Source organism: Nyctereutes procyonoides, unplaced genomic scaffold (genome assembly GCF_905146905.1).
Source record: "Nyctereutes procyonoides isolate TBG_1078 unplaced genomic scaffold, NYPRO_anot_genome, whole genome shotgun sequence".
Classification (NCBI taxonomy): domain Eukaryota; kingdom Metazoa; phylum Chordata; class Mammalia; order Carnivora; family Canidae; genus Nyctereutes; species Nyctereutes procyonoides.
The window spans coordinates 38,785,661-38,813,610 of record NW_026575047.1 but is presented as its reverse complement, the minus strand read 5'-3'; the positions used below and the strand labels follow the sequence as shown (position 1 = coordinate 38,813,610).

Genomic DNA, 27,950 nt, shown 5'->3' with positions numbered 1-27,950 from the left:
TATATATATGTCTTTATTTAGAACAAACATGGTGGACTTGTAACAAACAAAATGTTTCTTTGTAAACATCATGAGCACATACAAGGTGTTCCCTTCTCTCTGGTTGAGAGCTCCTCCATATTTCTCTACATCTGGGGTTTCTGTGAGCCTAGTAGCCATTAAAGGGGAACACCCCCTAACATTTTGGAACTAGGGAGCCAGGATTTTTTGTTTTTACAGTCTTACCTGTTTCCTTCGGATGGGTAGGAGCCTCTGGGGCCTTTTGGTGTCCTTGGGGTTTATGGGAACCCACAGATTCCTGGAAGCCTGACTCTAGACCTTTCCCTTATCTTTTCCTACCTAGCCCTGTCTGCTCCTAATTTGTTCCTACATCAATATCATGCAACTGTGGATCACTGAATACAAAGTTTTATATAAACATTTAGGGATGGAGCATATGTTCAGGGAAAAAGGATACCCTGTTGGGACCCCTTTCACTTTTGAGAGTTTTCTCTGAAGTGCTATTATCTGCTTAATAAACCTCTATCGTTTTGATGTCCATTTTGAATTTTGAAGTTTTCACCGAAAGAACTATGGCTAGCACATCTTCTTTTGTGTGCCAATCATGTGACCTGGGCAAGCCCCTCAAGACTTCCAGAGACGGATCTCTTCCTACGTAAGAAAGGCGATACTACAGAACGCGGCTGCTGTGGAGAGTAAATGGGATCGAGGTCTAGAAAGGTGCCCGGCCCGGGAGAGGGGAGCAGGGTGCGGCGTTCCTTCCCCTGCCCTCGAGGGCACGGCTTCCCCACCTGGGGAGAGCTCCCAAATACCAGCTCCAGGCTTGCCACCTAACTGGGCGTGGGAAGCGACCTAAGCGCCAGGCTCTCCGGGAGCGCCAGCTCCTGCCGCAGGGCGGCCGCTGTTCCCACCCCTTCCCGGCGGCCTCAGGGGGCTGCGCGAACTTCGAAACCTAACTGCGCGGGACCGGGTGGGGTGGGCATTGGGCAGGATCCCCGGCGGGGCGGGGCGGGGCGGGGCGGGGCGGGGCGTCCCTCCGGCCGGGGCGTCCTCCGGGCCGGCTCCACCCGGCGCATGCGCAGACAGCGACCTCCGCCGTCAGCGGGCGAGCCATCGCTTTCCACGCCCACCGCGGGAACCGCAGCTCAGAGTCGCCGCGCGTCAGGACGCAGTGCGCGCCCGCGGCCGCCAGGGGGCGGGGCTTTGCGAGGAGCGACGGGTCTTGGCGCCAATCGCTGGGCTGCTCCGCCTTCGGGCTCGATTTGAAATTCCGCGGAGAGCTAACGGCTCGGAGCCCCGGCTTGGAGCGGGACTGTGGTGCCTGTGCGCTGTTGCTGTGCTCAGCTCCGCGTGGAGGAGGTCTGGGGCCTCGACGGTCGGCTGCTGGGAGCGTCCGCCATGAGGAGGAGGTGCGGGTTGCGGGAGGGTCGAGGGAGCGACGCCTGGCCCGGGAGCGGGGGCCCCGAGGCGGCCCCGGGGCGCGGGGGGGTACGTGAACCGGCGCCGAGTGCAGCCGGGGCGCGGCCGGCGGGGCTGGGTGGCGCTGAGCTGGCGCAGGTGCGAGGGGCCCCGGCGCGGCAGGGCAAGGCCTGCAGTGCCCCGGGCCCGGCGGGGGCCCCCCCACCCCGACGCCCGGGAGGCCCCGACGCTCCAAGTGTCCGCGAGGCCCTCCCGCCTGCCCGCCCGCCCGCCTGCCTGCCTCTCAGATGCTGCCTCTCGGCTCGGCACCGGCGCAGCCGCTCCTCGTGGGCCGCTCCCTCGCCTCTCTTTAAATAACGCCGTCAGGTCGTTGATCCGCGCTAACGTCCCCGACGTGGACAGGGAGCCGGGTTCCCTTGGGAGTCCAGAAACTCCACTAAGGAGTCACTCGCCACGCCCAATGTCCGCTGTCCCTTCACCGGTCTCTGCTCCGTTTTTCCCTCCGTAGCAACTTACTGCCCTTTCCTGGAAGGTTTGCTTTTTTGTCACTTTTGTTGTTGTTGTTAGTGTGTAAACTCCAAAAGGGCAGAGATGTCAGTCTTCTAAAATAATAATACCAAGGGTATAGGGCTTTTGTGGGAAGGGTGGTGAAAACGTTAGCCCTACTTTCTGAAAGCGGTGGGTGAGGCACTGAGATGATTCATTACTGGTTGGTAGTTACTGGTCAGGCTGATCACTCTGTGGCTGTAGAAGCTGCTGCTGCTTCCCCGATTTCGAATTCTCATCGTTCTTTTTCAGGTGGCTTGCCTTCCAGAGAATGGAAAATGAGTACAAACCATGGTACCATTGTAAAAACAGCCAGGGTTTTTTTTGTTTTGTTTTTAAAGGTTTTATTTATTTATTTATTCATGTGAGACGCAGAGAGAAGGACAGAGACAGGCATAGGGAGAAGCAGGCTCCATGCAGGGAGCTCCATGCGGGACTCGACCCCGGATCCCCAGGATCACGACCTGAGCCAAAGGCAGATGCTCAACCACTGAGCCACTCAGGTGGCCCAACAGCCAGGGTTTTAAAATTAATGTCAGTAATTGCTGTTATTTATTTTTTTTTAATTTTATTTATTTATTCATGAAAGACACAGAGAGGCAGAGACACAGGCAGGAGAAGCAGGCTCCACGTAGGGAACCCCACGCGGGATTCGTTCCGGGTCCCCAGGATCACACCCTGGGCTGAAGGCAGCGCTAAACCACTGAGCCACCAGGGCTGCCTAGTAGCTGCTGTTACTTCTATTAAAAACAAAACAAAAAACAAAAACAAAACAAAAAAAAACCATAATCTGCAGTTTGTTTTGGTTTGTGACTTAATTGAAAAACTTAGATATGTTTACTAATTAAGTTAGCTAAATTAGGAGCACCTGTGGTACCTGGGTCCTGGGATCAAGGGATACAACAGACTCCTTGCAGGAAGCCTGCTTCTCCCTCTGCCTATCTCTTGTCTCTGCCTCTCTCTTACTCTCTATCTCTCTGTGTGTCTCTTATGAATAAATTAAAATACAAACTTAAAAAAATTTAGCCAAATTACTTTTTACAGAATTAAAGGACATGAGATTTGTAGATCTCGGGTCCAATTAAAACCAAGAACCAATTATCTGTACAGCAAATGGACCACTAACCTCCAGTGGATAGGTGGACCACTAACTAAAAGCACTCTGCAGATAGTTGTTAAAATGAAAAGGTTAACCACCCCTTGGATTCTGTTACTTGAAAAAATCTTAATGGGCCAGTTGGAAGATGGGTATTTGGAATTAATAAATCTAGTTTTCCAGTAGTTTTCAGAGACTTAAAAGACGTTCCACCCTTGACAACATTTATTCTGATTCTTGTATCATCCTGATACCTCTTTCATTCCTAAGATTAGCCTTAACTTCCTTTTTTTTTTTTTTTTTTTTTTTTAGCCTTAACTTTCAAAAGACAATTTGACTCTTCCCCAGCTCTACTGCCACCACCCTGGTCCAGGTCACCACCATTATCTCTTGTGTTCCACTGGCCTTTTTTTTATTTTTTTATTATTTTTTTTTTAGATAGTCACACAGAGAGAGAGAGGCAGAGACATAGGCAGAGGGAGAAGCAGGCTCCATGTACCGGGAGCCCGACGTGGGATTCGATCCCGGGTCTCCAGGATCACGCCCTGGGCCAAAGGCAGGCGCCAAACCGCTGTGCCACCCAGGGATCCCCTCCACTGGCCTTTTTTTTTTTTTTTTTTTTTAAAGATTTTATTTTTTATTTATTCAGAGAGAGAGAGAGGCAGAGTCACAGGCAGAGGGAGAAGCAGGCTCCATGCAGGGAGCCTGATGTGGGACTCGATCCCGGGTCTCCAGGATTACACCCTGGGCTACAGGCGGCGCTAAACCGCTGTGCCACCGGGGCTGCCCTCCACTGGCCTTTTAACTGGTCTTCCTGCTTCTGCCTTGGCCTCCTGAAACTTATTGTCAACACAGGAGCCACAAAGCTCCATGCCCTATCTTCTATTCAAAATCCTCCAGTGAGTTCATATTTTAGTGTAAAAGCCTCTACCTTTTTCAAAGGCCTCTGGAGTCCTAACTGTACTGTACTCCAGTCATACTAGAGTCCTTGCTCTTTATGGAACCTACCAGGCACCATCCTACCTCAGGCATTGGCATTTGCTGTTTCCTCTACCTAGATCTCTCTTGCCCCACATGTTCCATGGCTTGATTCCTTGCCTCCTTAGGCCTTTGCTCAGAGATCACCCCAGGGAGGCCTTTCCTGACCAATCTTTTAAAAACTGCAACTCCCCTTTCCTATACCTTAGTACCCCTTTCACTACTTGATTTCTCTCCATAGCGCTTACTATGATTTAATGTAAGATTTGCTTATTTATCACTGTTGTTATTAGAATGTAAACTCCAAAAGGGCAAAGACGTCAGTGCAGAATCCCCAACACTTAAATGCATCTTACATATAATGAACTTTCATGTAGTTTTTTTTTTTTTTTCTAAGATTTTATTTATTTGACAGAGCCAGAGAACTAAGGGATGGGGTATGGCAGAGGGAGAAGGAGAAGCAGGCTCCCCATTTAGCAGGGAGCCCCATGCAGAGCTTGATTCCAGGATCATTACCTGAGCCAAAGGCAGACGCCCCTCTAGTATTTTTTTTTTTTTTTTTTGGATTTATTTATGATAGTCACAGAAAGAGAGAGAGGCCGAGACACAGGCAGAGGGAGAAGCTGGCTCCATGCACCGGGAGCCTGACGTGGGATTCGATCCCAGGTCTCCAGGATCGCGCCTGGGCCAAAGGCAGGTGCTAAACCGCTGCACCACCCAGGGATCCCCCCTCTAGTATTTTTTTAATGAATAATGTAATGTTTCAAAAAAGTTGTAGGATACCGCCGTGCATTTTCTATGAGTGATGCTCTTGGTGCAATTATATATTGCATATAGATTCAGGTAATTTCCTAAAAGGTACAAATTTGAGATTTTAGGTGACGCCTGGGGGCTCAGTGGTTGAGGGTCTGCCTTTGGCTCTGGTTGTGATCCTGGGGGTCCTGGGATTGAGTCCCACATCCAGCTCCCCGCAGGGAGCCTGCTTCTCCTGCCTATGTCTCTGCCTTTCTCTGTCTCTCATGAATAAGTAAATAAAATCTTTTTTAAAAAAATGGAGATTTGGGGCACCTCGGTGGCTCAGTGGTTGACCATCTGCCTTGGGCTCTGGTCGTGATCCTGGGATCTAGTCCCACATCAGGCTCCCCACAGGGAGCCTGTTTCTCCCTCTGCTTGTGTCTCTGCCTCTCTCTCTCTCTCTCTCTCTCTCTCTCTCTCTGTCTCTCATGAATAAATAAAATCTTAAAAAAAAGATTTAAAAAAATGGAGATTTTTGTTCTTATAATGTATCACCGGAAAGCTGAAGATAGTTAAAAAATACCTCCCTCAAAGGACACAAACAGATATAAAAAGGTCTAATTTTTCCAGTCTCAAGAATCTGTCACTGGACTGGAAAAGATCTCAAATGTTTTTTGTTTTTTTTTTAAAGATTTATTTTTATTTATTTATGATAGAGAGAGAGGCAGAGATGCAGGCAGAGGGAGAGGCAGGCTCCATGCCGGGAGCCTGACGCGGGACCTGATCCCGGGACTCCAGGATCGCACCCTGGGCCAAAGACAGGCACGAAACCACTGAGCCACCCAGGGATCCCCTCAAATGGTCTTTTAAATGATTTCTTGCCTTTCACGTAGCATACAATTTGATGGATTTTAGTATATTCGTAGAGTTGTATAGTTATCACCACAGTCAGTTTTAGAATGTTTTTATCATCCCTTCCAAAACCCCACACCCATTAAAAGGTCAGTCCCTTTTCCCACCTTCTTCCGTCCTCACACCCCAGTCCATTCAACGGCTAATCTATGTCTGTTTCTATAGATTTGCCTATTCTGGATATTTCTTATGAATGGAATCCTGTGATAATGTCATTTGTGATTGGCTTCTTTCACTTGGCATAATGTTTTCCAGGTTTATTGCCAGATAAGATTCCATTGGATAGGTATATCACATTTACCTTATTCATTAGTTGATGGCTATTTGGGGTGGCTTCTACATTTTGTCTATTGTAGAAATGCTGCTATGAATATTTGTATGTGGGATCCCTGGGTGGCGCAGCGGTTTGGCGCCTGCCTTTGGCCCAGGGCGCGATCCTGGAGACCCGGGATCGAGTCCCATATCGGGCTCCCGGTGCATGGAGCCTGCTTGTGTCTCTGCCTCTCTCTCTCTCTCTCTCTCTCTCTCTCTCTCTCTCTCTCCTCTCTCCCTCTCCCTCTCCCTCTCCCTCTCCCTCTCCCTCTCTCTCTCTCTCTCTGTGACTATCATAAAAAATTTTTAAAAATTTTTTGAATATTTGTATGAGTTTTGTGTGGGCATGTTTTCATTTTTCTTGGGTAAATACCTAGGAATGGAATTTCTGTGTTAAATGGTAACTGTTCAATTGAGGAACTGCTAGACTGTTTTCCAAGGATATTTGCACCATTTTGTGTTTCCCAAGCAGTGTATGTAGGCTTCTGTTTTCTCCACATCCTTCTCAATACTTGTTGCTGTCTTTTCTTTTAACATTTTTTAATTATAGTCATCTTGGTGCCTGGGAAGTGGTATCTCTTTGTGATTTTGATTTGCATTTCACCAGTGGCTAGTGATGTTGAGTGTGTTTTCACATGCTTATTGGCCATTATAGATCTTCTTTGGAGAAATGTCTATTCAGATTCTTTTCCCATTGTGTTAGTTTTTTATTGTGTAGAAAAATGATCACTTTACCCTCTTGAAGGTTTTACAGAGCTTGGCAGCACTGCTTTATAAACCTATTTGTCAGTATGTGAGAGCTTATAAACCGAAAGTAGCTGGAAGTAAGTCATAATGAGCCTTTGTCAGGAACTTAAGGCCATTCCTTTTACATTTATTGAATAATCACTGTGCATTAGGGTCTAGTAAAACGAAGATGGATAAGATCTGGCAGTCCTTGCCCTTGAGTCTATGATCTACAGTGTGGATGGGGGCAGTGATGGAGGAAATTATGATGAGGAATCCATGGCTGTCCAGAGAAGGCGATGGCAGGTGGAAGGTAATGTATAGAAGCATGGCAGCATGGACAACTGAGTTCAGTAGTTGGCTGAGTGAGGGGCCTGTCCGGGGAATGCTCAAAAGTTGAGTTGGCTGGAATATTAGGGAGTGAGGGGTGAGAGATTAAGAGACAAACCTGGAAAGAGGTTTTATTCTAATTTAACTTAATTTATTTGAGAGAGAGAGCACTAGAGAGAGAGCAAGCATGAGTGGGGGGTAAATGAAGAGGGAGAAGCAGGCTCCCCGCTGAGCAAGAAGCCTGATGTGGGACTGGATCCCAGGACCCCAGAATCATAACCTGAGCTGAAGGCAGTTGCTTAACCAATTTAAGCCACCCAGGCTCCCCAGGAGAGATTTTTAGAAAGCCTTTCCTTTGAAGATGGTTGAACTGTTTCCTGAGGGCAATGGGAAACTTTGAAGGGAGTAATTTAGCAGAGGCCTGATTGGATTTTGTTTTCCAGAGAACCTATCTGTCCTATGGATATTGGCTAGGGTAGAGTGGGCCAGTTAGACTAGAAGAGACTATAGAGCACTCCCTGAAATAGTGACCCTCAGAGCAGTGCCCCAGGCTGGTCTGGTTTAACACCAGGGTTTTGCATTCAGATGGACTATGACCACAGATTAGGTCTTGTAGGTTATTTTTAATAAAATACAAAGATTAGGATTTTGATTCATGCATTCTTTTTGTCTTAAAAATTGGAGTGCCTGGGGAAGCTCTGTGGTTGAACTTTAATTGAGATTAGAACAAAAGTTAATTGAAATTAAATAAATACCTTATTTTTTTTTTTAAGTTTTTATGTGTTCATGAGAGAGGCAGAGACACAGGCAGAGGGAGAAGCAGGCTCCATGCAAGGAGCCCAATGTGGGACTCGAACCCGGGAATTTGGCTTCACGCCCTGAGCCAAAGGCAGATGCTCAACCACCGAGCCACTCAGGTGTACCTAAATAAATGCCTTAACTACCTATTAACATTTTTCTTTTTCTTTTTTTTAAGATTTTATTTATTCATGAGAGATAGAGAGAGAGGCAGAGACACAGACAGAGGGAGAAGGAGGCTCCATGCAGGGAGCGTGACGTGGGACTCAATCCAGGGTCTCCAAGATCACACCCTGGGCTGAAGGCGGCACTAAACTGCTGAGCCCCCTGGGCTGCCCCCGTTAACATTTCTAAAATGGAGTACAGTAGATTCTTTAAAAACACTTTATCTGGGTGGCCATCTGGTATAGGCAACTGGTGTTTGTGCCAAAACTTTTCTTCATCTAGGACAGGCAACGTTTAAATTGGGACTTTTTGGCTAGAGAAATGTCTTAGATATGAAAATATTAAAACGTATGAAGAAACTGCTGTTGTTGGAGATCTAGGCTGGTGGCTCATTGAACCTCCAAATAGACCCTGAGGCACAAAGGAGGCCAATGAGAGCTTGTAGTCCCCTCACAAGAAGAGCTTAAGTGATTTGTTTTAGGCCTCACTGCTGACTGGTGGCAAAGCATATCCACATTCTAGTTTCTCTGGTGCCAGAGCAGTGTCCTGGTTATCCATTTGTATCTATGAAAGGAGAGAAAATTTCTGTTCTGTGAGTGTTATGTGCAGCAGACTAATAGTTATCATTTTTAAAGTAAACTTTTTTAAAGATAAAATACAAGGTGCCCAGTTAAATTTGCATTTCAGATAAAAATGTTTTAAAACTTTTTGTAATTGAAGAATAACGTACAGAAAAGTGCATAAATCTAAGTGCAAAACTCAGTAGATTTTCAGTCAGCACACACCTCTAATCAATGCTCCTTTTGGCCCTGTCCGGTTACCACCTCCGAAGACAATGGCGACCACCACCCTGACTTCTGAAAGCATACCTTAGTTTTGCCTGTTTTGAATTTTACATACATGGAATCACACAGTGATTGTGATTTTGATTTTCATTTCACCAGTGGCTAGTGATGTTGAGTGTGTTTTCACATACTTATTGGCTATTATATATATTCTTTGGAGAAATGTCTTTTTTTTTTTTAGATTTTATTTATTTATTCATGAGAGACAGAGACAGAGAGAGAGAGAGAGAGAGAGAGAGAGAGAGGCAGAGACACAGGCAGGCTCCATGCAGGGAGCCCAACATGGGACTTGATCCCTGGTCTCCAGGATCACGCCCCGGGCTGAAGGCGTCACTAAACCGCTGAGCCACCAGGTCTGCCCGAAATGTCTATTCTTGATGCTCATCTTGCCTTTTTCATCCAAACTATATTTCCTTTTCTTCCTCAAATTTTTTTGTTTTTCCATGTTTTGTTTTACCTCCTTTTTTTTTTTTTTAAGGTTTTATTTGATAGAATGCACAAGCAAGCAGGAGGGAGGGGCAGAGGGAGGGGTGAATCTTAAGCAGGCTCAGTTCCAAGTCGGGAGCCTGAGGCAAGGCTTGATCTCACAACCTGGAGATCTAGCTGAAAATCAAATGTCAGACACCCAACTGACTGAGTCACTCTGGCGGCCCCTTACCATTCTCTCTCTCTTTTTTTTTTTTTAAGATTAAGGTATAATTTATATACAGTAAAATTGACTCATTTTACTTGTACTGTTGAATTTTGTTTTTTTTGTGTGTTCAGTTAGGTAATCACTAAGAACTAGGACCATTCTATCACCCTAAAAACGTTTGCTTGGGCCTTTTTGCAGTTGATCTTCTGCTCTGACCCCAGGCTTTCTTTCACTATAGTTTTGTTTTCCTAGAATATCATAAAACGGAATCATAGTATGTAATCTTTTTGGACTTTTTTCTTTTTTTTTTTTGGACTTGACTTTTTTCATTTGGCATAGTTCAGCATAATGTTTCTGAGATTGATCCATGTTGTGTATTCATTGCTGTGTTACTCCATTGTAGGAATGTACTGTCTGTTCTGTTGATGTACATCTGGGTTGTTTCTACCCTTTTCCTTTTTTTAAGATTTTATTTGAGATCGAGTGAGAGAGAGAGCATGAGTAATGGGAGAGGCAGAGGGAAAAGGAGAAGTAGGCTCTCCCCTGAGCTTGGGAGCCCAACATGGGGCTCAATCCCAGGACCCTGAGATCATTACCTGAGCCAAAGGCAGATTTGTTTAACCGACAGAGCCACCCAGGCACCCCTGGGTTATTTATACTCCTATGCTATTATGAGTAGTGCTGCTCTGATCATTCCTGTGCATGTCTTTTTTTTTTTTAAAATTTATTTATTCATAAGAGACACAGACAGAGAGAGGGAGGCAGAAACACAGGCAGAGGGAGAAGCAGGCTCCATGCAGGGTGCCCGATGTGGGACTCGATCCCAGGACTCCAGGATCACACCCTGGACCGAAGGCAGGCGCCAAACCGCTGAACCACCCAGGGATCCCCCTTGTGCATGTCTTTACTGCATACATGTACGTTTCTGCTGGACTTGCATGTAGAAGTGGAACTGCCAGGCCCAGCTTTAGTGGAAGCTGCCAGCAATTTTTAAAGTGGTTGTACCAGTTTACATTCCAGACCAATAGTATATGAAAGTTCTCATTTTTGGATCCTCGTCAACACTTGATGTTTGTCTTTTATAATTTTAGCCACTCTGTAAGTCAGTAATTGTAACTTAAGAACAACAAAATTTGCAGGATGCCTGGGTGGCTCAGCGGTTGAGCCTCTCTCTGCCTTTGCCCCAGAGCGTGATCCTGGAGTCCCGGGATTGAGTCCCACATCGGGCACCCTGCAGGGAGCCTGCTTCTCTCTCTGCCTATATCTCTGTTTCTCTCTCTGTGTCTCTCATGAATAAATAAATAAAAATCTTAAAAAAACAAAAAATTGTAGTAAAATGCCAGTTTTATAGGAGCTTTTCACAAAGCAAGCTCTTGTGTTAGGTGAACGTTTATTTTGTCTGGTTTATCTTTCCTTTTTAACTAGTCTCTACACCTAGCCTGGGGCTGGAACTCACTGTCCTGAGATCCGGAGTCCTGTGTTCTCCTGACTAATCCAACCAGAAAACACCCTGTCTAGTTTTTCTTTAATCATTCTGTATTGTGCTATCATAGGTAGAATTGTTGATAAATCCCAGCTTCTGAGTATCATTGAGACTGAATTTCTGGGGCATCTGAGTGGCTCAGTTGGTTGAGCATCTGACCTTTGATCTCAGCTCAGGCCTTGATCCTGGGGTCATGGATTCAAGCCCCATGCTGGGCATAGAGCCTACTTTAAAAAAAAGGGGGGGGGATCTCTGGGTGGCGCAGTGGTTTAGCGCCTGCCTTTGGCCCAGGGCACGATCCTGGAGACCCGGGATCGAATCCCACATCAGGCTCCCAGCATGGAGCCTGCTTCTCCCTCTGCCTATGTCTCTGCCCCTCTCTCTCTCTCTCTCTCTCTGTGTGACTACCATAAATAAATAAAAATTAAAAAAAAAAAAAGATTGAATTTCTACAATATAAGGTGATGGTGAATTTTGCTTTGCCAATGTTGTGTTTAGGAGAACAGTGATTAAAGCTGAATGCTTGTTTTCAATTTGTTTTAGCCTGAGGCCACTGAGAAACTAGTATGTTTAGTTTCTATAAATCCTCCTTTTAGTCTGGAGGCAGTGGCTAATGTTACTGGCTTCTCTTTTGCTTTTCAGTGAGGTGCTGGCGGAAGAGTCGATAGTATGTCTCCAGAAAGCTCTGAATCACCTTCGGGAAATCTGGGAATTAATTGGGATTCCAGAGGACCAGCGGTTACAAAGAACTGAGGTTGTAAAGAAGCATATCAAGGTGAGTTGAGTAGTATTGGTCTCTTTCCTGTGGGACAGTAGTATGGATACTGATGTCTCATTGGAGATAGTTGTAAACAGACACTAGGATGTCATAGACTCTTCCTGTTTGTTTTTTTAAAAGATTTTATTTATTTGACAGAGCACAAGTGGGGAGCCTGGCTGGCAGAGGGAGAGGGAGAAGCAGGGAGCCCAACATGGGACTCAATCCCAGGACCCCAGACCATGACCTGAGCTGAAGGCAGATGTTTAACCAACTGAGCTACCCAGGCTCAAAACCATCTGGTTTTGTTTTTGTTTAAGTTCATTCTTTTCTCTTTTCTTTTCCTTTTTTTCTTTTCCTTTCTTTCCCTCCCTCCCTCCCTCCCTCCCTCCCTCCCTCCCTCCCTCCCTTCCTTCTTTCCTTGTTTTATTTATTCATGAGAGACACACAGAGAGAGGCAGAGACAGGTAGAGGGAGAAGCAGTCTCCCAGTGGGGATCCTGATGCGGGACTCAATCCCAGGACCCTGGGATCAGGACCTGAGCCAAAGGCTTCGATATGCAACCACTGAGCCACCCAGGCACCCCACCCCGCCCTCCGTTTAAGTCCTTTCTTAAGAATTTGAAATTATGAAATTTGGTTTGGGTTTTTTTTCCCCTTTGGCCCCATACTTTTATGGGACTGTTTTCTCTCCCGCAGGATCTCCTGGATATGATGATTGCTGAAGAGGAAAGCCTGAAGGAAAGGCTCATCAAAAGCATATCCGTCTGTCAAAAAGAGCTCAATACCCTGTGCAGCGAGTTACACGTTGAACCATTTCAGGTATGTGGTGGGGCCTCTGGCTCCTGCTTGGGTCTGATATTTAGGAAGGAACTCTGACTTGGGGGTGCAGGTGAAAAGTTTCCTTATAGAGTTCTGGCCATAAAAAGTGGGGAGAATATACCACCTAGTTAGTTCCAGCAGAGTAACTTTCACTTCTGTAAAGAGTTGCCCTCTTGAGAGATGGAGCCACTAATAAGTGTTGCAATGCTTTGATTAAAAAGAAGCTTCTTTGGGGCACCTGGATGGCTTGGTGGTTGAGCATCTGCCTTTGGCTTGAATCGCGGTCCCTGGGTCCTGGGATCGAGTCCTGCATCGGGTTTCCTGTGGGGAGCCTGCTTTTCCGTGTCTGCCTCTCTGTATCTCTCATGAGTAAATAAATAAAAACTTAAAAAACAATAGAAAATAAGCTTCTTAAAATTTTTTTTTAACTTTAAGGAAAACCTAGGTACAGATGGTACTATGCTATTCTTTCTCTGAAAGAAAATGAAAAGCATTACCTAGGAAGCAAAAGTGACTAGTGATACAAGGGAAAGTTCCCAAAAAACCTGCCTTTTTGGGTTTTTTCATACCCAGTTAGTTGCATACTACTGAACCAGCCAAACTGGCTACTTGAGAAGAAATGTCTCAAAAGCTGGAGTGTCTGGAGACTGTAGTTAGATTCCAAGCATGCATGACTATCTGTGTACCAGGCTAAGAGGTTGGTATTTTGTGGTCCAGCACAAGGCAAGGCTGGAATGAGGATGCCAGCAAGGATGAAATGAGTAACAGATAGGATAGAGGTCCAAAACGTGTCCCTGGTTAGAACCAGTAACACTAGTGTTGGGATCATAAAAATGAAAAACTGTGTGGAGCTTGGGGAAGTGATTAGAATAGCTGTGACTGCAGGGCCTCATGGCTCTAAGATTCTTGAGTCCCTCTCCCTGTTACAGGAAGAGCTGCCCAGGTATCTAGATGGAGTCAGCTTGGGAGGGAGGTCACGTTCATTCATTCATTCATCCAATTTTACTTATTTATTAGAGCATGAGTTGGGGGGTAGGGGTAGAGGGAGAGAGAGAAGCAGACTCCTTGCTGAGCAGGGAGCCCAGTGTGAGACTGAATCCCAGGATCATGGCCTGAACCGAAGTCAGACACTTAACTGAGCCACCTAGGCGCCCCTGGGAGACCACCTTCAAAGAGTAAAGGATAATTCATACCTGGCAGCCAAGAGCAATCATTCAGACCATGACATCATAGGAATTTCCTGGAATCTACAGGAAAAATTATATATACATATATTGATCATAGATAGATAGATAGATAGATAGATTTTAGACGAATAGTTTCTTCAGTTTTTTTTTTTTTAACTTTCAGTATGAAATTAGGTGATAAGTTAGATATACAGTGATATATTTCCCTTATTCATGAGAGACACAGAGTGAGAGAGGCAGAGACACAGGCAGAGGGAGAAGCAGGCTCCATTCAAGGAGCCTGATGTGGGATTTGGTCCTGGGACTTCAGGATCACGCCCTGAGCTGAAGGCAGACACTCAACCACTGAGCCACGTAGGCACCCCAATATATTTTCCTTAAATTATGACAGTTTTTGTTCACCAATGTTGAATAAAATTGTGTAAATTTTTAAATCCTATAATTGCCACTTTCTCCCCGTTAATCAGTTGGAGTAGAGCAAGGACTATTAATTTTTATTGGTTAGGTGATGTTCTTAGGATTATTAGGATGAGCATCATATTATAAGCTAAATATACTACCCTGAAAACTCAAAGCAAGCTTTCCAGCCACTTTCTACCTCTTGCAAAAGTGCCCCTGGTACCTTTCCTTTTTCTCGACTTCTTTAGGAGATTCTCTTTTGTGCCATATTTTGTTGGCCATGAGTTGATTTATTTGTGAGTTTAACTAAAAGTCTGCCATCCTAGCTCTCTTCCATTGTCCTCTTCATTTGAAGAGATCTACTTGGAACCTTCTCACAATGGTACTTTGTCTCCTGCAGGAAGAAGGAGAGACGACCATCTTGCAGCTAGAAAAGGATTTGCGCACTCAGGTAGAACTGATGCGAAAACAGAAAAAGGAGAGAAGACAAGAACTGAAACTACTTCAAGAACAAGATCAAGAACTATGTGAAATTCTTTGCATGCCCCACTATGACATCGACAGCAGCTCAGTTCCCAGCTTAGAAGAACTGAACCAGTTCAGACAACACGTGGCCACATTAAGGGAAACCAAGGTAAGTGTTTGCATTCATACTTCATAAAAGTTGGTTTTAACTTTCCTGTAGGTACTTGTAATCATTTTTTTTATAGGCATCTAGACGTGAGGAGTTTGTCAACATAAAGAGGCAGATCATACTGTGTATGGAAGAATTAGATCACACCCCAGACACAAGCTTTGAAAGAGATGTGGTGTGTGAAGATGAAGATGCCTTTTGTTTATCTCTTGAGAATATTGCAACACTACAGAAGTTGCTTCGGCAGGTAATGACTACTCACATTGTGGTCTGGGATCTCCAGTGTCCAGTGATTTGAAAAAACTTGACAGTTTTTTCCTTCAGTCTTAAATAAGCACTATAAGTTAAAAGAATAAGGGAGGATAAAGATATTAAATGAGGGGGTGCCTGGGTGGCTCAGCAGTTGAGCATCTGCCTTCAGCTCTGGGGGTGATCCTGCAGTCCCAGGACGAGTCCCACATCGGGCTTCCTGCATGGAGCCTGCTTCTCCCTCTGCCTCTCTCTCTCTCTCTCTGTGTCTCATGAATAAATGAATAAAATCCTTTAAAAAAAAAAATAGTGGGATCCCTGGGTGGCGTAGTGGTTTGGCGCCTGCCTTTGGCCCAGGGCATGATCCTGGAGACCCGGGATCAAATCCCACGTCGGGCTCCCGGTGCATGGAGCCTGCTTCTCCCTCTGCCCCCCCCCCTCTCTCTATCATAAATAAATAAAAGAAAAAAAACACTTAAAAAAATAGTAAATGATGCAACCTTTTTTTTTAACATTTATTTCTGGCTCTAAGAATATGAAATTGAAATTTCAGATGAAATAATATTAGTCATGAATGAGCTTAGTGTTCATTTTTTTTTTAAATATGTTATTTAGGGATCCCTGGGTGGCGCAGCAGTTTAGCGCCTGCCTTTGGCCCAGGGCGCGATCCTGGAGACCCGGGATCGAATCCCACGTCAGGCTCCCGGTGCATGGAGCCTGCTTCTCCCTCTGCCTATGTCTCTGCCTCTCTCTCTCTCTCTATCATAAATAAATAAAAAAATTTAAAAAAAAAATTAAAAAAAAATAAATATGTTATTTATTCATGAGAGACAGAGAGAGGCAGAGACACAGGCAGAGGGAGAAACAGGCTCCATGCAGGGAGCCTGACTGGGGCTCAATCCCGGGTCTCCAGGATCACGCCCCAGGCTGAAGGTAGCATTAAGCCACTGGGGCTGCCCAGTGTTCAATTTTTTTAATTAAAAATCTAAATCCTAATTCTTGGGGTTTCAGATCCTACCATAATGATAGCTATACAGTTTGTGTTCCAAGTCATGAAAACACACCTCTTCACAATCTAGTAAAAGTGCTTTTCTGTGTGGGTCCAGACATTTCTTTGCAGGAAGCTACAGGGCTGGCCTTTGTGTTGCTATCTTTGCCATAATCATTGGCTCTCCTTGCTATAGCTGGAAATGAGAAAATCACAAAATGAAGCAGTGTGTGAGGGTCTGCGAGCTCAGATCCGAGAGCTCTGGGACAGGTTGCAAATACCTGCAGAAGAGAGAGAAGCTGTGGCCACGGTTATGACTGGATCAAAGGCCAAGGTCAGGAAAGCGGTAAGAAATCCAATGGGCAAAGGGTCAGCAGTCGCAACTAGTGTCACGTGTATTGTCTTTACCAGCGTCTGCCTCAAGTGAGCCTGTTTTTAAGGCAAGCATTAGACCAGGGTGGCCGTAGCCAGCTTATCTTCTCTCCTTTGTGTACATTTCTTAGGTTTCTGGCTCCCATGGTATCAGTGTTATAAAAAGTGTCTGTTGGGGCACCTGAGTGGCTCAGTGGGTTGAGCACCTGACTCATGATTTCTCTTCAGGTCATGATCTCAGGGTCATGGGATCGAGCCCCAGGCCCAGCACGGAGCCTGCCTGAGATTCTATTCTCTCCCTTACCCTCTGCTATTTCCCTGCTCTCATGCTTGCTCTCCCCACCCTCCACCTCCAAAAAAACTGTTGATTTAACTCTGTAGCTTTGTGTTACAATTTTATTTGAACGGGTGGGGTGTGGGGCATGGACTTTTGAACTTTTGCCTTCCTATGTGAAAGCAAACGTATGGCAAGCACCTTTACTAAGTCTCTATGTTACAGCTGCAATTGGAAGTGGATAGGTTGGAAGAACTGAAGATGCAAAACATGAAGAAAGTGATTGAGGCAATTCGAGTGGAGCTGGCTCAGTACTGGGACCAATGTTTCTACAGCCAGGAGCAGAGACAAGCTTTTGCCCCTTACTATGCTGGTTTGTACAAACACAGTGATTTTTTTTTTTTAAGATTTTATTTATTTATTCATGAGAGACACAGAGAGAGAGGCAGAGACACAGGCAGAGAGAGAAGCAGGCTCCATGCAGGGAGCCCGACGTGGGACTCGATCCCGAGTCTCTAGGATCAGGCCCTGGGCTGAAGGTGGTGCTAAACCGCTGAGCCACCCGGGCTGCCCAAAACACAGTGCTCTTGTTGTGGCCTCCTCACTTGTCTATGAAGGCAGCCATTCACCAGCACGTATTTCCTTTACTGAACAGATAGAGCCACCTTTTCAAGCTTTTTAGCATAAATTGCCATTCCTGTATAATTAACATTTGCAGATGCTGCTAGCAAAGGGTCTCTTGATTTCTGATATAGTAAATCACCACAGTCTGTAGTTGTGAGGCTCGTCTGTCAGGTGCTTACTCTATGCCAGGCTCAGTGAATCCTCATGTCAAGAGGTGAGGACATGAAGGTACATAAATGTTCAGCAACTTAACCCAGAGGGATGTAGCAAGTGAATAGCAAAGCCCACATCTGAGCCCATGGAGTTCATTCCCAGGAGCTAAACGGAATTCTGGTCTGGCCTGAACTGAGTATAAGGATGAGATTGTCTACTAAATTTTTAGACATTTTCTGTGAGCAGGATGGAAAGAAAGAATATGAAGGAGACCTAGAACAAGGTCAGAGATGCCCTAAAGCTTTGTGAGTCTTAGCCCATACCTTAGCCCTTAGTGCCTCTTCCCCAGGTTGATCATGTGATAGGGCTGGCTTTATCATCTGCAGTCTATACTTACTGCATGTGTCACTTTTACTATAAGGAAGAAGGAAGGTGAAATGAGGGACTAGTAAATTGGGCTACTAAACGCTAGAAGAATTTTTGTAAACTACTGGGTCTGTATCTCGCAGAGGACTACACGGAAAATCTGCTCCAGCTCCATGATGCTGAGATTGTGCGGTTAAAAAACTACTATGAGGTCCACAAAGAACTCTTTGAAGGTGTCCAGAAGTGGGAAGAAAGCTGGAGGCTTTTCTTGGAGTTTGAGGTACCACCCCAGCTTCTGTTTCCGTGGAGTCCATAATCAGTTGTTAAGGCCTGGCCTGCACAGAGCCAGGGTGCATTCTCCTTTGCTCTCTGCCAGGGTTCTCACACCCTGTCTTTATCACGAAGTCTCTGAATTACCACTAACTCCTCTATATTTGTGAAGCTTGTACGTGGGACACAGAAGAATACCATCAGTGCCTTCAGGAAAGTAGCATTCCTTGCATGTAGGAAGTCCAGGGCAGGTATGGCTGTTTCATAGCCAGGGGTGCCCCAGGCTTCTCCAGCCCATGCATGGCTCCCCACCCACTGAGAGGTGGACATTATCCTCAGGTCCAAGGTCACTTTAGAACTCTTACTGTTGCACTTCGAGTATTGACCCTCCAGCCCCTCTGAGGGCTCTTCCAGCACCTCTGCCTGCACACCAGCTGCTGCGGAGGCTGGGGGAGCTGCTACCACAGATAAATTCAGGTTCTCCGTACCAAGGAAGGAGATAGTGAATGTTGGGGCAGGTAGTTCGTAATATGCTTACATTCCAACTTCGTGGTCTTCTTAGAAAGTTGCCTTTCTAAGTGTTAGGGCACATTTCTATAGTCTGAATTCCATTTCTTCTGACAGACTTGGCACTCATAGCTTCCCTCTGAACTTTTCAGAGCTAGGGGCTGGGACTTGGATAAGCCAGACGAGACTTGTAGGGGAGAAGAAACTCCCTCTGAGCTTGAAGAGGCCGTTAGAGAATCAGTCAATCCCTTCAAAGTCACAGGCTAGAAACTAGGATTCAAATGGAGAGAGCTGTATGAGGTCTTACAGCTGCTTGAGAACAGGTGTTCTAGCCCTCAGCTACTCCTTAACTTGTGGTTGAAAGCAAGAAGGAATGGTCTCATTGACATGCCAGTATTTAGGGAAAAATCAGAAACAAATTGCCATCCCCTTCAGTTAGTGTTTATAGGTATTCACCAATCAAGCGGTCTTGATGGGAAACAATTTCTTCATAGGCTTGGCCTCCAAATTGTCAAGATTGTTTCTGGTTTTCTGATGATCTGCTCTGCTTTTTGAGTGTGTAAACCTAATTTATATATACAAATTACAGGCTTAAATACCGTTGTTAATACAGTGTATACACGATACAGTAACAAGAAGTGGAAAAGAAGCCTAACACTTTACATTTTTACTTGCCCATTTTGTGAGTGTTGATGTCATAAAAACCAGATTATCAGCCTCTTAACTGGGCACATTTAAGCTGCATTGTCAATATGCCAGGAGTGAGTGGGCAAGTAGGGGTGCCACCCTAAGCCCTCTTGAGTGTATAGACCTCTCCCTTGTCCCTCCACTTGTCTCATTCCCTATAACTGACAGTCATCTTTGACATTAGAACCAAGGGAGGGAACCAATGACATTGTGCATTACACGTTAAAGCGTATATTATTATTTTTTTAAGGATTTTGTTTATTTGAGAGAGAAGGAGAGAGCATAAGCCAGGGGGAGAGGGAGAGGGAGAAGCAGCCACAGACTCCCTGCTAGCAGGGAGCCTGACGAGGGTCTCGATTCAGGAACCCTGTGATCATGACCTGAGCTAAAAGCAGACGGTTAACTGATTGAACCACCCAGGCACTTCCTATCATACTTTTAGATTAAAAAGGAAACAGTACTTTTCCTACATGCCATTGGATGATCTTGCATATGCCCATAGTACTCACACCACAGTTCTCTCTTCTCTTAGAACACCACAGTTTCTCACTGCTGACAATGGATGGGAACATAAAACTGAGAGTCTCCTTTATATGTATTAGTTTGACAACAGGGAATCTTAGCAAAAGTAACTAGTCTGACTCTCTCAGGGCTTACTCTAATTAAAAGGTATTTTTCATAGAGAAAGGCTTCAGATCCAAGTCGATTTACAAACCGTGGAGGAAATCTTCTAAAAGAAGAAAAGCAACGAGCCAAGCTTCAAAAAACACTTCCTAAGGTAATAACTGCCGCTGAGAGTTTTTGGTGCTTGGCTACAAAATACCTTTTTGTATATCCTTTGCTTTGAATTGTCTTGCCCCACAACTGTCTTCTCTTCCAGTGCTTAGGCGAGGGTGGTAAGTATATACCAAGCCTTCCTGGTGTAAGCCTTGAATATCACGGTTTATTGGCTTTCTATGGCTGCCATAGCAAAGTGCCACAGCCTGGATTGATTAAACAACAGAAATTTATTTTTTCACAATCCTGGAGGCTAGAAGTCTGAGATCAACTATCAATATGGTTGGTTTCTTCTGAGGCCTCTTCGACTTGTGGATGATTTGCCTTCTCCCTGTATCTTCATATGGCTTTTTTTTTTTTTTTAATTTATTCATGAGAAACACAAAGAGGCAGAGACATAGGCAGAGGGAGAAGCAGGGAACCTGATGTGAGACTCAATCCCAGGACCCTGGGCCTAGGCCCTGAGCCAAAGGCAGATGCTTAACTGCTGAGCCACCCAGGCATCCCAACATGACCTTTCTTCTCTATGTATCTATGTCCATATTTTCTCTTAAGGTCACCAGTCATGTTGGATTAGGACCCACCCAAATGATCTTATTTTTTTTCCCCAAATGACTTCATTTTAACTTCATTACTTGTATGTCCAAAAAAGCCACATTCTGAGGTACTGGGGGTGGTAGGGACTTAAACATGAATTTGAGGAGGGTACAATTCAGCCCATAACATAGGCAAGCTTTTGAAAAAGTGCTGTGAGCTTCATTATGTTTTTTTTTCTGTTTTTTTTTTTTTTGTTGTTGTTGTTGTTCTTGTTTTAATATTTTATCAGAGAGAGAGAGTGCATGGGGGGATGGGGGAAGGGAGAGGGACAAGCAGACTCCTCACTGAGCAGGGAGCCTGACACAGGGCCCAATCCCAAGACCCCCCAGAGATCATGACCCAAGCCGAAGGCAGGTACCAGCTAACTGAGGCACCCAGGCACCCCTCCTGTTGTCTATTTTAATAATAATTGTTAGCATTTATTGAATGAAGTACCAGATACTATTGCAGAATATTTTCCATTTATTTATTCATTTAGTTGTCACAACATCCTTATTATTTCCATTTTTATAGATGAGGAAATGGAGGCCCTGAGAACTTAAGTAACTTGCTCACCTTTTCATAGTCAATAAGCGGTAGATCAGGTCGGAACCCGGATAGTGGTGCTCTTAACATACACTGCCTACTTCATGCTGCTCATCTTCCCCAGTGCTGCCTCCAGCTTTAGGTGCCAAAACCCGAGTTAGACTATGGGTTCTTGCCCTTTCCCACCTTCATGTGTTATGAATAAACTATTCCTAGGCTTTGCTTCCTGGTCACTCTGACCTCTACCCATGTGGGTCTAGCAACCTGAAGTTCGTTTGGCTCATGGTGCTCTGGGGCGGCGGCTTCCTTTGGGAGAATCCTTTCATTCAGGCTTTATATCAATGAGTTGAAATAATTAGCATGTCCTTGTCTGTGGTCTCAGTTGGAAGAGGAGTTGAAGGCACGGATTGAAACATGGGAACAGGAGCATTCGAAGGCATTTGTGGTGAATGGACAGAAATTCATGGAGTATGTGATGGAACAATGGGAGATGCATCGACTGGAGAAGGAACGAGCCAAGCAAGAAAGAGTGAGCGAGCACAGTGTGGGACGAGGGGACAGTGGGATGTGAACAGCCCAGGGTCTCTGTCATGGGTGTGGGGTGGCTGAAGACGTAGCCCCGGGTATAGGGACTTGGCACTAGATTTCTGGCCCTGTTTTGTCCCATCTCACACTTGTTCCCTTCCTGAGATTTATCACTATTGCCTCTGACTTTGACACACAGCAACTCAAGAACAAGAAGCAGACAGAGACAGAGATGCTCTATGGCAGCATTCCCCGAACCCCCAACAAGCGGCAAGGCCTGACACCTAACAGGCCTGGCAAAGTGCGTAAGGTAAACGTGAGGCTATGAACCGCTGTTTATGGGGGGTGTTGCTGAGGCTAGGACTCTTGGCCACATTTTGCCTTCTGCCCAACAGATGAGAAAGGGTTTCTTAGACCTTCTGGGTTGGATTCATCTAAAAGTATGAATGGAAGACTATACCTTACCCCCAGCATTCAAAGGTTCATCCTGGAACTCCAACAAGTGACCATGGTATTCTGTGAAAGACTTTCTTGTTTAGAAAATGGAATATTCAGCACTCCTTAATCTCTAGAGCAGGAGCTTGGGGAGGATTTTTTAAACTTTTCTTTGATAAATGGAGTAAAGCATTACTTCCCTTCTCTTTCCTCAGCTTATATTTTATAACATATAGCTTAAAAATCACCTCAGGGGTACCCAGCTGGCCCAGCTGGCTCGGTCAGTAGAACATGTGACTCTTGATCTCAGGGCTGAGAGTTCAAGCCCCACGTTAGAGGTAGAGTTTACTTTAAAAAAAAATTGCCTAAAATAAACTCCAAGAGGATTATTGAAAATATCTGTTTTCCCTGGTTTTAAAAAGTTTTTTTTTAAGATTTTATTTATTTATTCATGAGAGAGACAGAGGGAGAGGGAGAAGCAGGGCCCTTGCAAGTAGCCCGATGGGGCACTCGATCTTGGGACTCTGGGATCATGCCCTGAGCTGAAGGCAGATGTTCAACTGCTGAGCCACCCAGGCGCCCCTAAAAAGGCTTTTAAATAATGTATTTTTATAAACTAGAGATGACATATAATTTGTCTTTTCCCTACCTGGTATTGGTTGTGATTTTTTTTTTTTTCATAGCATTAAACTGTCTTCAAACACACACTCATTATTAGCTGTACTTTCTGTCCTTATCATTTATTAAACCAGCTCCCTATCATTATTACATCGTGTTTTTTAGATTTTACTTAAGATTTATCATAGAGTGTGTGCCCATGCTTTTGATCACAACCTGAGCTGAAATCAAGAGTCAGAGACACTCCACTGACTGAGCCATCTAGGTGTCCCTACCTAGAGTTTATTATTTTTTTTTTAAGTTTAGTTTTATTGAGTAAAATTGGCACATAAAGTGTATGCTTTAATAAGTTTTGACGTATGTATACATTCTGAAACCATCACGAAACCATCACCACAGTCAAGACTGTGAACACAGCTATTGCACGCAGTTTCTTCCTGCCACTATGTGTTCCCTTACTCTCCCACAGTCCCTGGCAGCCACGGATTTGCTCTGTCACCACTGATTAGTTTGCATTTTCTAACATTTTATATAAATGCAGTTATACAGAATGTATTCTTTTTTTGGTTTAGCTTCTTTCATTTAGCATGGTTTTTGTGAAATTTACCTATGTTGTTGCATATTTAGTAGGTCACTCCTTTTTATTGGGGAGCAGTATTCCCTTCCATGACTCAACCACAATTTGCTTGTGCTTGTGCATGGACACTTGGCTTGTTTGTGGTGTTGGGGCTATATTTATATACAGGTATTTGTATGGATGTCTGCTTTCATTTCTCTTGGGTAAATCCCTAAATATGATAGATACAGAAACAAAACAGCTGTACCATTTTATAGTTCAATCCAGATAGAAATTGGCTTTGAACACTTACCATAGGTGTCCTCAAAGCTCTTAACCATGGAAACCTATCTTAGACTCTTCCCTAATATTCCTTTCTTTATAGTGTGGTGTAGGGATGGGCTGCTGAGCATGTTATCACACCTCTGTAATCTCTGTTCTTCTTAGCTAAACACTACTACCATGTCCAATGCTACAGCCAACAGCAGCATCCGGCCTGCCTTTGGGGGGACAGTCTACCGTTCCCCTGTGTCTCGACTTCCACCTTCTGGCAGCAAGGTTAGTATGCTCTGTGTACAAGGACATCCCCAACACAGCTCTAGCCCATTTATCCAGGTGTCCCACCTGTTGGTTCCAATTTCTAAGATCCCTGGAGTCTGTTTTCATTGAGATGCTGAGAGTGAGCTAGCTTACCTGAGAGGAAAAAAAAAAAAAACAGAATGGTCATTCTGAACCCCATTTAGTATCATGGGAATCACTGGGATGTGATTCTGTGGCCTTAGTTCAAAGCCTAGTCTTCAGCTGCTGCTGAGTGTTGGCCTAGTGTGTGGGTTCCAGTCCAGCGACACGACTGCTAGACAGAGTCGGGTACTCTCACACAAGAAGAGGTGGGGAATATGTGCTAAATGTGTCTTTCAGGTATTTTACGGACTATGCTCAAAAGAAGAATTCTGCGGGATGCCTGGGTGGCTCAGTGGTTGAGCCTCTGCCTTCAGCTCAGGGCGTGATCTCGGAGTCACATCGGGCTCCTTGCATGGAGCCTGCTTTTCTTTCCTGTTTCTGCCTCTGTGTCTCTCATGAATAAATTTTAAAAATCTAAAAAAATAAAAAAAAAAAGAATTCTGCAAATCATTAAGAATTCTTTTTTTTTTTTTTTTTTAACCAAAAGTAGAAGATTTACAGACCCATGAATAATAGAACGATAGAACGATAGTATCAGCCTTTGGCCATTTGCACATGTGCATGCACGTGTTTGTGGTCATTATAAGTATGACGGACAGATTTCTCTTTTCCCTCCAGCCAATCATCACTTCCACTTGTTTGGGGAAAAAAACACCCCAGGCTGGCAGGAACGGAGCCAACAAGGAGAACCTGGAGCTCAATGGCAGCATCCTGAGCGGTGGGTACCCCGCCTTGGCTCCCCTCCAGCGCAACTTCAGCATTAATTCTGTTGCCAGCACCTATTCTGAGTTTGCGGTAATTCACCTTTTCCTAATATCTACCAGTCTCTGGGGAGCACACAGTTGGGGCAGAGTGGGTATTTTCCCAAGGGCACCCAGGCTGTTAGGACAGTTCTTTGGAGGCTGAAAATCCCTTTCTTGTTTTGACCATGGCATGGGGTGGCTTAAGGGAATACTTAAGGAAGTTGGCAGCAGCAACTTGACATTTAACCTGGATCCTTCTGCCTAAGAAATACCATTCCCTGGCTGCAGGAGGTGACCCTCTGATCACTGGCCTGGTGCTCTCTTGGTGGAGTTCTTGGTAATTGTAATTCTTTGTTCTTAGAAGGATCCATCCCTCTCTGACAGCTCCACTGTTGGGCTTCAGGTCTGTATGGCAACCCCTGCATGTCCCATGTCCATTTTCTAAACTGATCTGTCACGTCTGCTGGCTTAATTCCCGTCTGGGCAAGGGGCTACACTAACCAATAATCTCAGCTGTACTCTCATAGAGCGTTTTTTGTTTTTTTACAAAGGAAGCAGGAATTCCTAATGTGGGCCTTAAAAATACTTTGACTCAAGTTCCAACAGCCTAACCTGCTGACTAACAAGATCACTTGTTCAGACTTGAATTGGATTCTCAGCCCTACATAAAGTCAGGCAAAGTTTTGTTTTTTTTTTAATTTTTTTTATTACGTATTTCACACTAGAAGACCTTCTCCCTCCCTAATTGTGATACCAGCAGGAGAGGCACCATCATGGGAGGGGAGCCCCAGCTGTGTGCTGCCTATCACGAGGTTCTTGGCCTGTGTGCTGATTATTTCCTGGAGTATATGCTTTACTAACTCCTTGGGGCTGAACTCATAACTTCCTGTCTCCTGTGAGCTCACTGATGCTCGTTTCCTTGCCTCTACCTATTTATACTATATTGAGCTGCTAAAGCATATGTGTGCAGTGCTGAAAGAGGTTTTTCCAGGCACTCCTCTTTCCTAGTAACCTGCTCTGTCTTTACTAACACTTAATTGCAGTGCCCCTTCCCTAACTCCCTCAGCCTCTTCCTGTTGAGAGGCAAGACTGCTCTTCACCCATGGTGGGGTCATGGCCTTGAAGCCATCCTGCCAACTCTTGTGAGTGCTGCAGTGACGGAGACTAGGGCACTTGCCCAAGACTAGAGCTTATTTTGAACGTTGAAACTAGCTTTATGTTACAGCACTTTTTTTTTTTTTTCAAATTACATGATTGGTATGATTTTATTTAGAGAAGTGAATGTCGCTCTGGCTAGCTGACTGCTGGGCAGAGGGTCCCATGTTCTTTTGCTTGCTTGCTGAGCCAAACCCCAAGTGGATGATATTGGGCTTAACTGTACCTGTTTATCTTTATGGCAAGACCTAGGGAGGGAGGTTCATCTGGTTTTGGTTGCTATGGCTGGTACTCCAGCAGGCAGCACGAAAGCCAGTAGCCTGACCTCTACTAACGTCTTTCTGTCTCTCTCTAATGGTCATGCATGCTTTACCTTCTTCTATTCCATGTGCTCCAGCATGAGATCAAATCACCAGCAGGTTACAAGGCCCTCAGCCCCAGGGATTGGTAGATAAATGGTCTGGCCCCTTGCTTTCTTTATAAAGGGCTCAAAAGACCAAAGGTTGTTGCCTGCCTAGCTTGACAACTCAAGAGAGTTGTGACATGTAAGGGATTTCTCTTCTGTGAAGTTGTAACAGAATGCACTGGCTAAGGAAAGGGGTCCCAGGGTCCATGTGCACAGACTTAATCTATCACTAATAGAATGGTGTTCAAAGTCTCTCATCTTGTGTTTCTAACAAAACCTGTGCTGGAGAGGGACGTTGGTCTCAAACAGCCCTCAGGGGACTTTGTGCTGACACTTAACTCATGCTTACAAGGGTGGGGCATGCAGGAGAGGGACATTATTCCCACTGACATTATTTATTTTTCAACAGCGAGAACTTTCAAAGGCTTCCAAATCTGATGCTACTTCTCGAATCCTCAATTCGACCAACATCCAGTCCTGAGAAGTCCTGATCAGTCACCCAGCTTGGCTTCCTGTGCCTAGACTAGATCTAATTATACAGAGGTGGCTTGATTTTTCTTGAGTTTAGGTGTGCTTAAAAATATAGACAGGTTCCACTACCATGGGCGCCTAACTTTCAGAAGTGAATGAGTGTTAGAGATGAAAGTCCATCATAGGCTTCACGGGTCTTCAAAAACTTGATTTTGTTTTGACCCAAGAAATAACATTAAAACCTAGTTTATAGCTGTAAGTGCAAATTTTAGCAGATGGAACCTAATTCCTCTCTCTACCCCATAATTCTACTTGCTGAAGCACGATCAAGGGCTTTTGTTGCATTTTCACCACTGTGTAGGAAAATGATTTTGCCCATCCTCAGGGTATGGGACGTGAAGTAATGTTGGCTTGTTGTACACTTATAATTGGTAATTAACATCTTTTTTGCTTAGGGACGTTCATCTAATGTGATAGCTTTGCTCTCACCTGAGCTCTGTCTCCACCACACAGGATAGCCTTCCTCCTGATGAGGATGTATAGGTGTCAGAAGTTGAGATGGCCTGACCTACTGCCAAAGAGGTGACAGGGAGGCTAGAAGCTCCTTTGTTAAATTGTGTACAGTTCTGTTATAGAGTGCAATGCCCTTTGTGGGGATGTGTGTACAAACACACATGGCTTGTCTGAACTGTTCCTTGAGTGTTCCCCCCCCCCCCCCAATCCCTGTGCCCACTGTGCTGGACTGCATCTACCCCCTGCAGGTGGCAGCCAAGTTGGGAGGCTGTTGGGTTGGGCCATTTCTATCCTGGAGACCTGAACTTTGCACATATCAGTACTGGGGAGTTGCTCCTGCTACAGCATCCACATCTTCACTTTCCCTATCGATCACTACTGCTCTCCCCAAAGCACTATTTATTCTTACTCTGTCTGCCTGTGCCAGTACTACTGTCAGCACAGCCAGTGGTTCTTCAAGAGCTTACCAGCATGGGTTTGGTCAGAATCAGCCATGCTGTTTATACATGTCCTGTTTTTAAAAATATAAATATATTCTTGAAAATAATTAAAGTGTATACTTACCTTTCAAAAGAATTCATTGTGGTATGATGAGTTTTCCCCCCCAATCACTTTTTGGTTGGTTTGGTCTATGGAAAATAGAAAAGACTAAAAGAACATAGAAGAAATTTTTAGGAGTAT

The 27,950-nt window shown here is 44.9% G+C and overlaps 1 protein-coding gene across 5 annotated transcripts; it reads left to right on the top strand.

The window, feature by feature from the left end:
- The first annotated feature begins 1,276 nt into the window (after window positions 1-1,276).
- On the top strand, window positions 1,277-27,845 carry PRC1 (protein regulator of cytokinesis 1). 5 transcript variants are annotated; one of them, XM_055326261.1, is made up of 15 exons: window positions 1,277-1,409; window positions 11,622-11,754; window positions 12,435-12,557; window positions 14,544-14,777; window positions 14,854-15,024; window positions 16,211-16,360; window positions 16,886-17,033; window positions 17,947-18,083; window positions 19,950-20,045; window positions 21,549-21,695; window positions 21,891-22,001; window positions 23,748-23,858; window positions 24,600-24,776; window positions 25,086-25,127; window positions 26,695-27,845. In XM_055326261.1, the coding sequence occupies exons 1-15, from the start codon at window positions 1,399-1,401 to the stop codon at window positions 26,764-26,766; spliced, it is 1,863 nt and encodes a 620-aa protein (XP_055182236.1). In that variant the 5' UTR covers window positions 1,277-1,398; the 3' UTR covers window positions 26,767-27,845. The 5 variants fall into 5 exon arrangements, with proteins under 5 accessions (XP_055182236.1, XP_055182241.1, XP_055182240.1 ...); XM_055326266.1 differs by having other exon boundaries at window positions 24,600-24,699; window positions 25,089-25,127; window positions 26,695-26,771; XM_055326265.1 differs by having other exon boundaries at window positions 24,600-24,699; window positions 26,695-26,771.
- The last annotated feature ends 105 nt before the right edge of the window (window positions 27,846-27,950 follow it).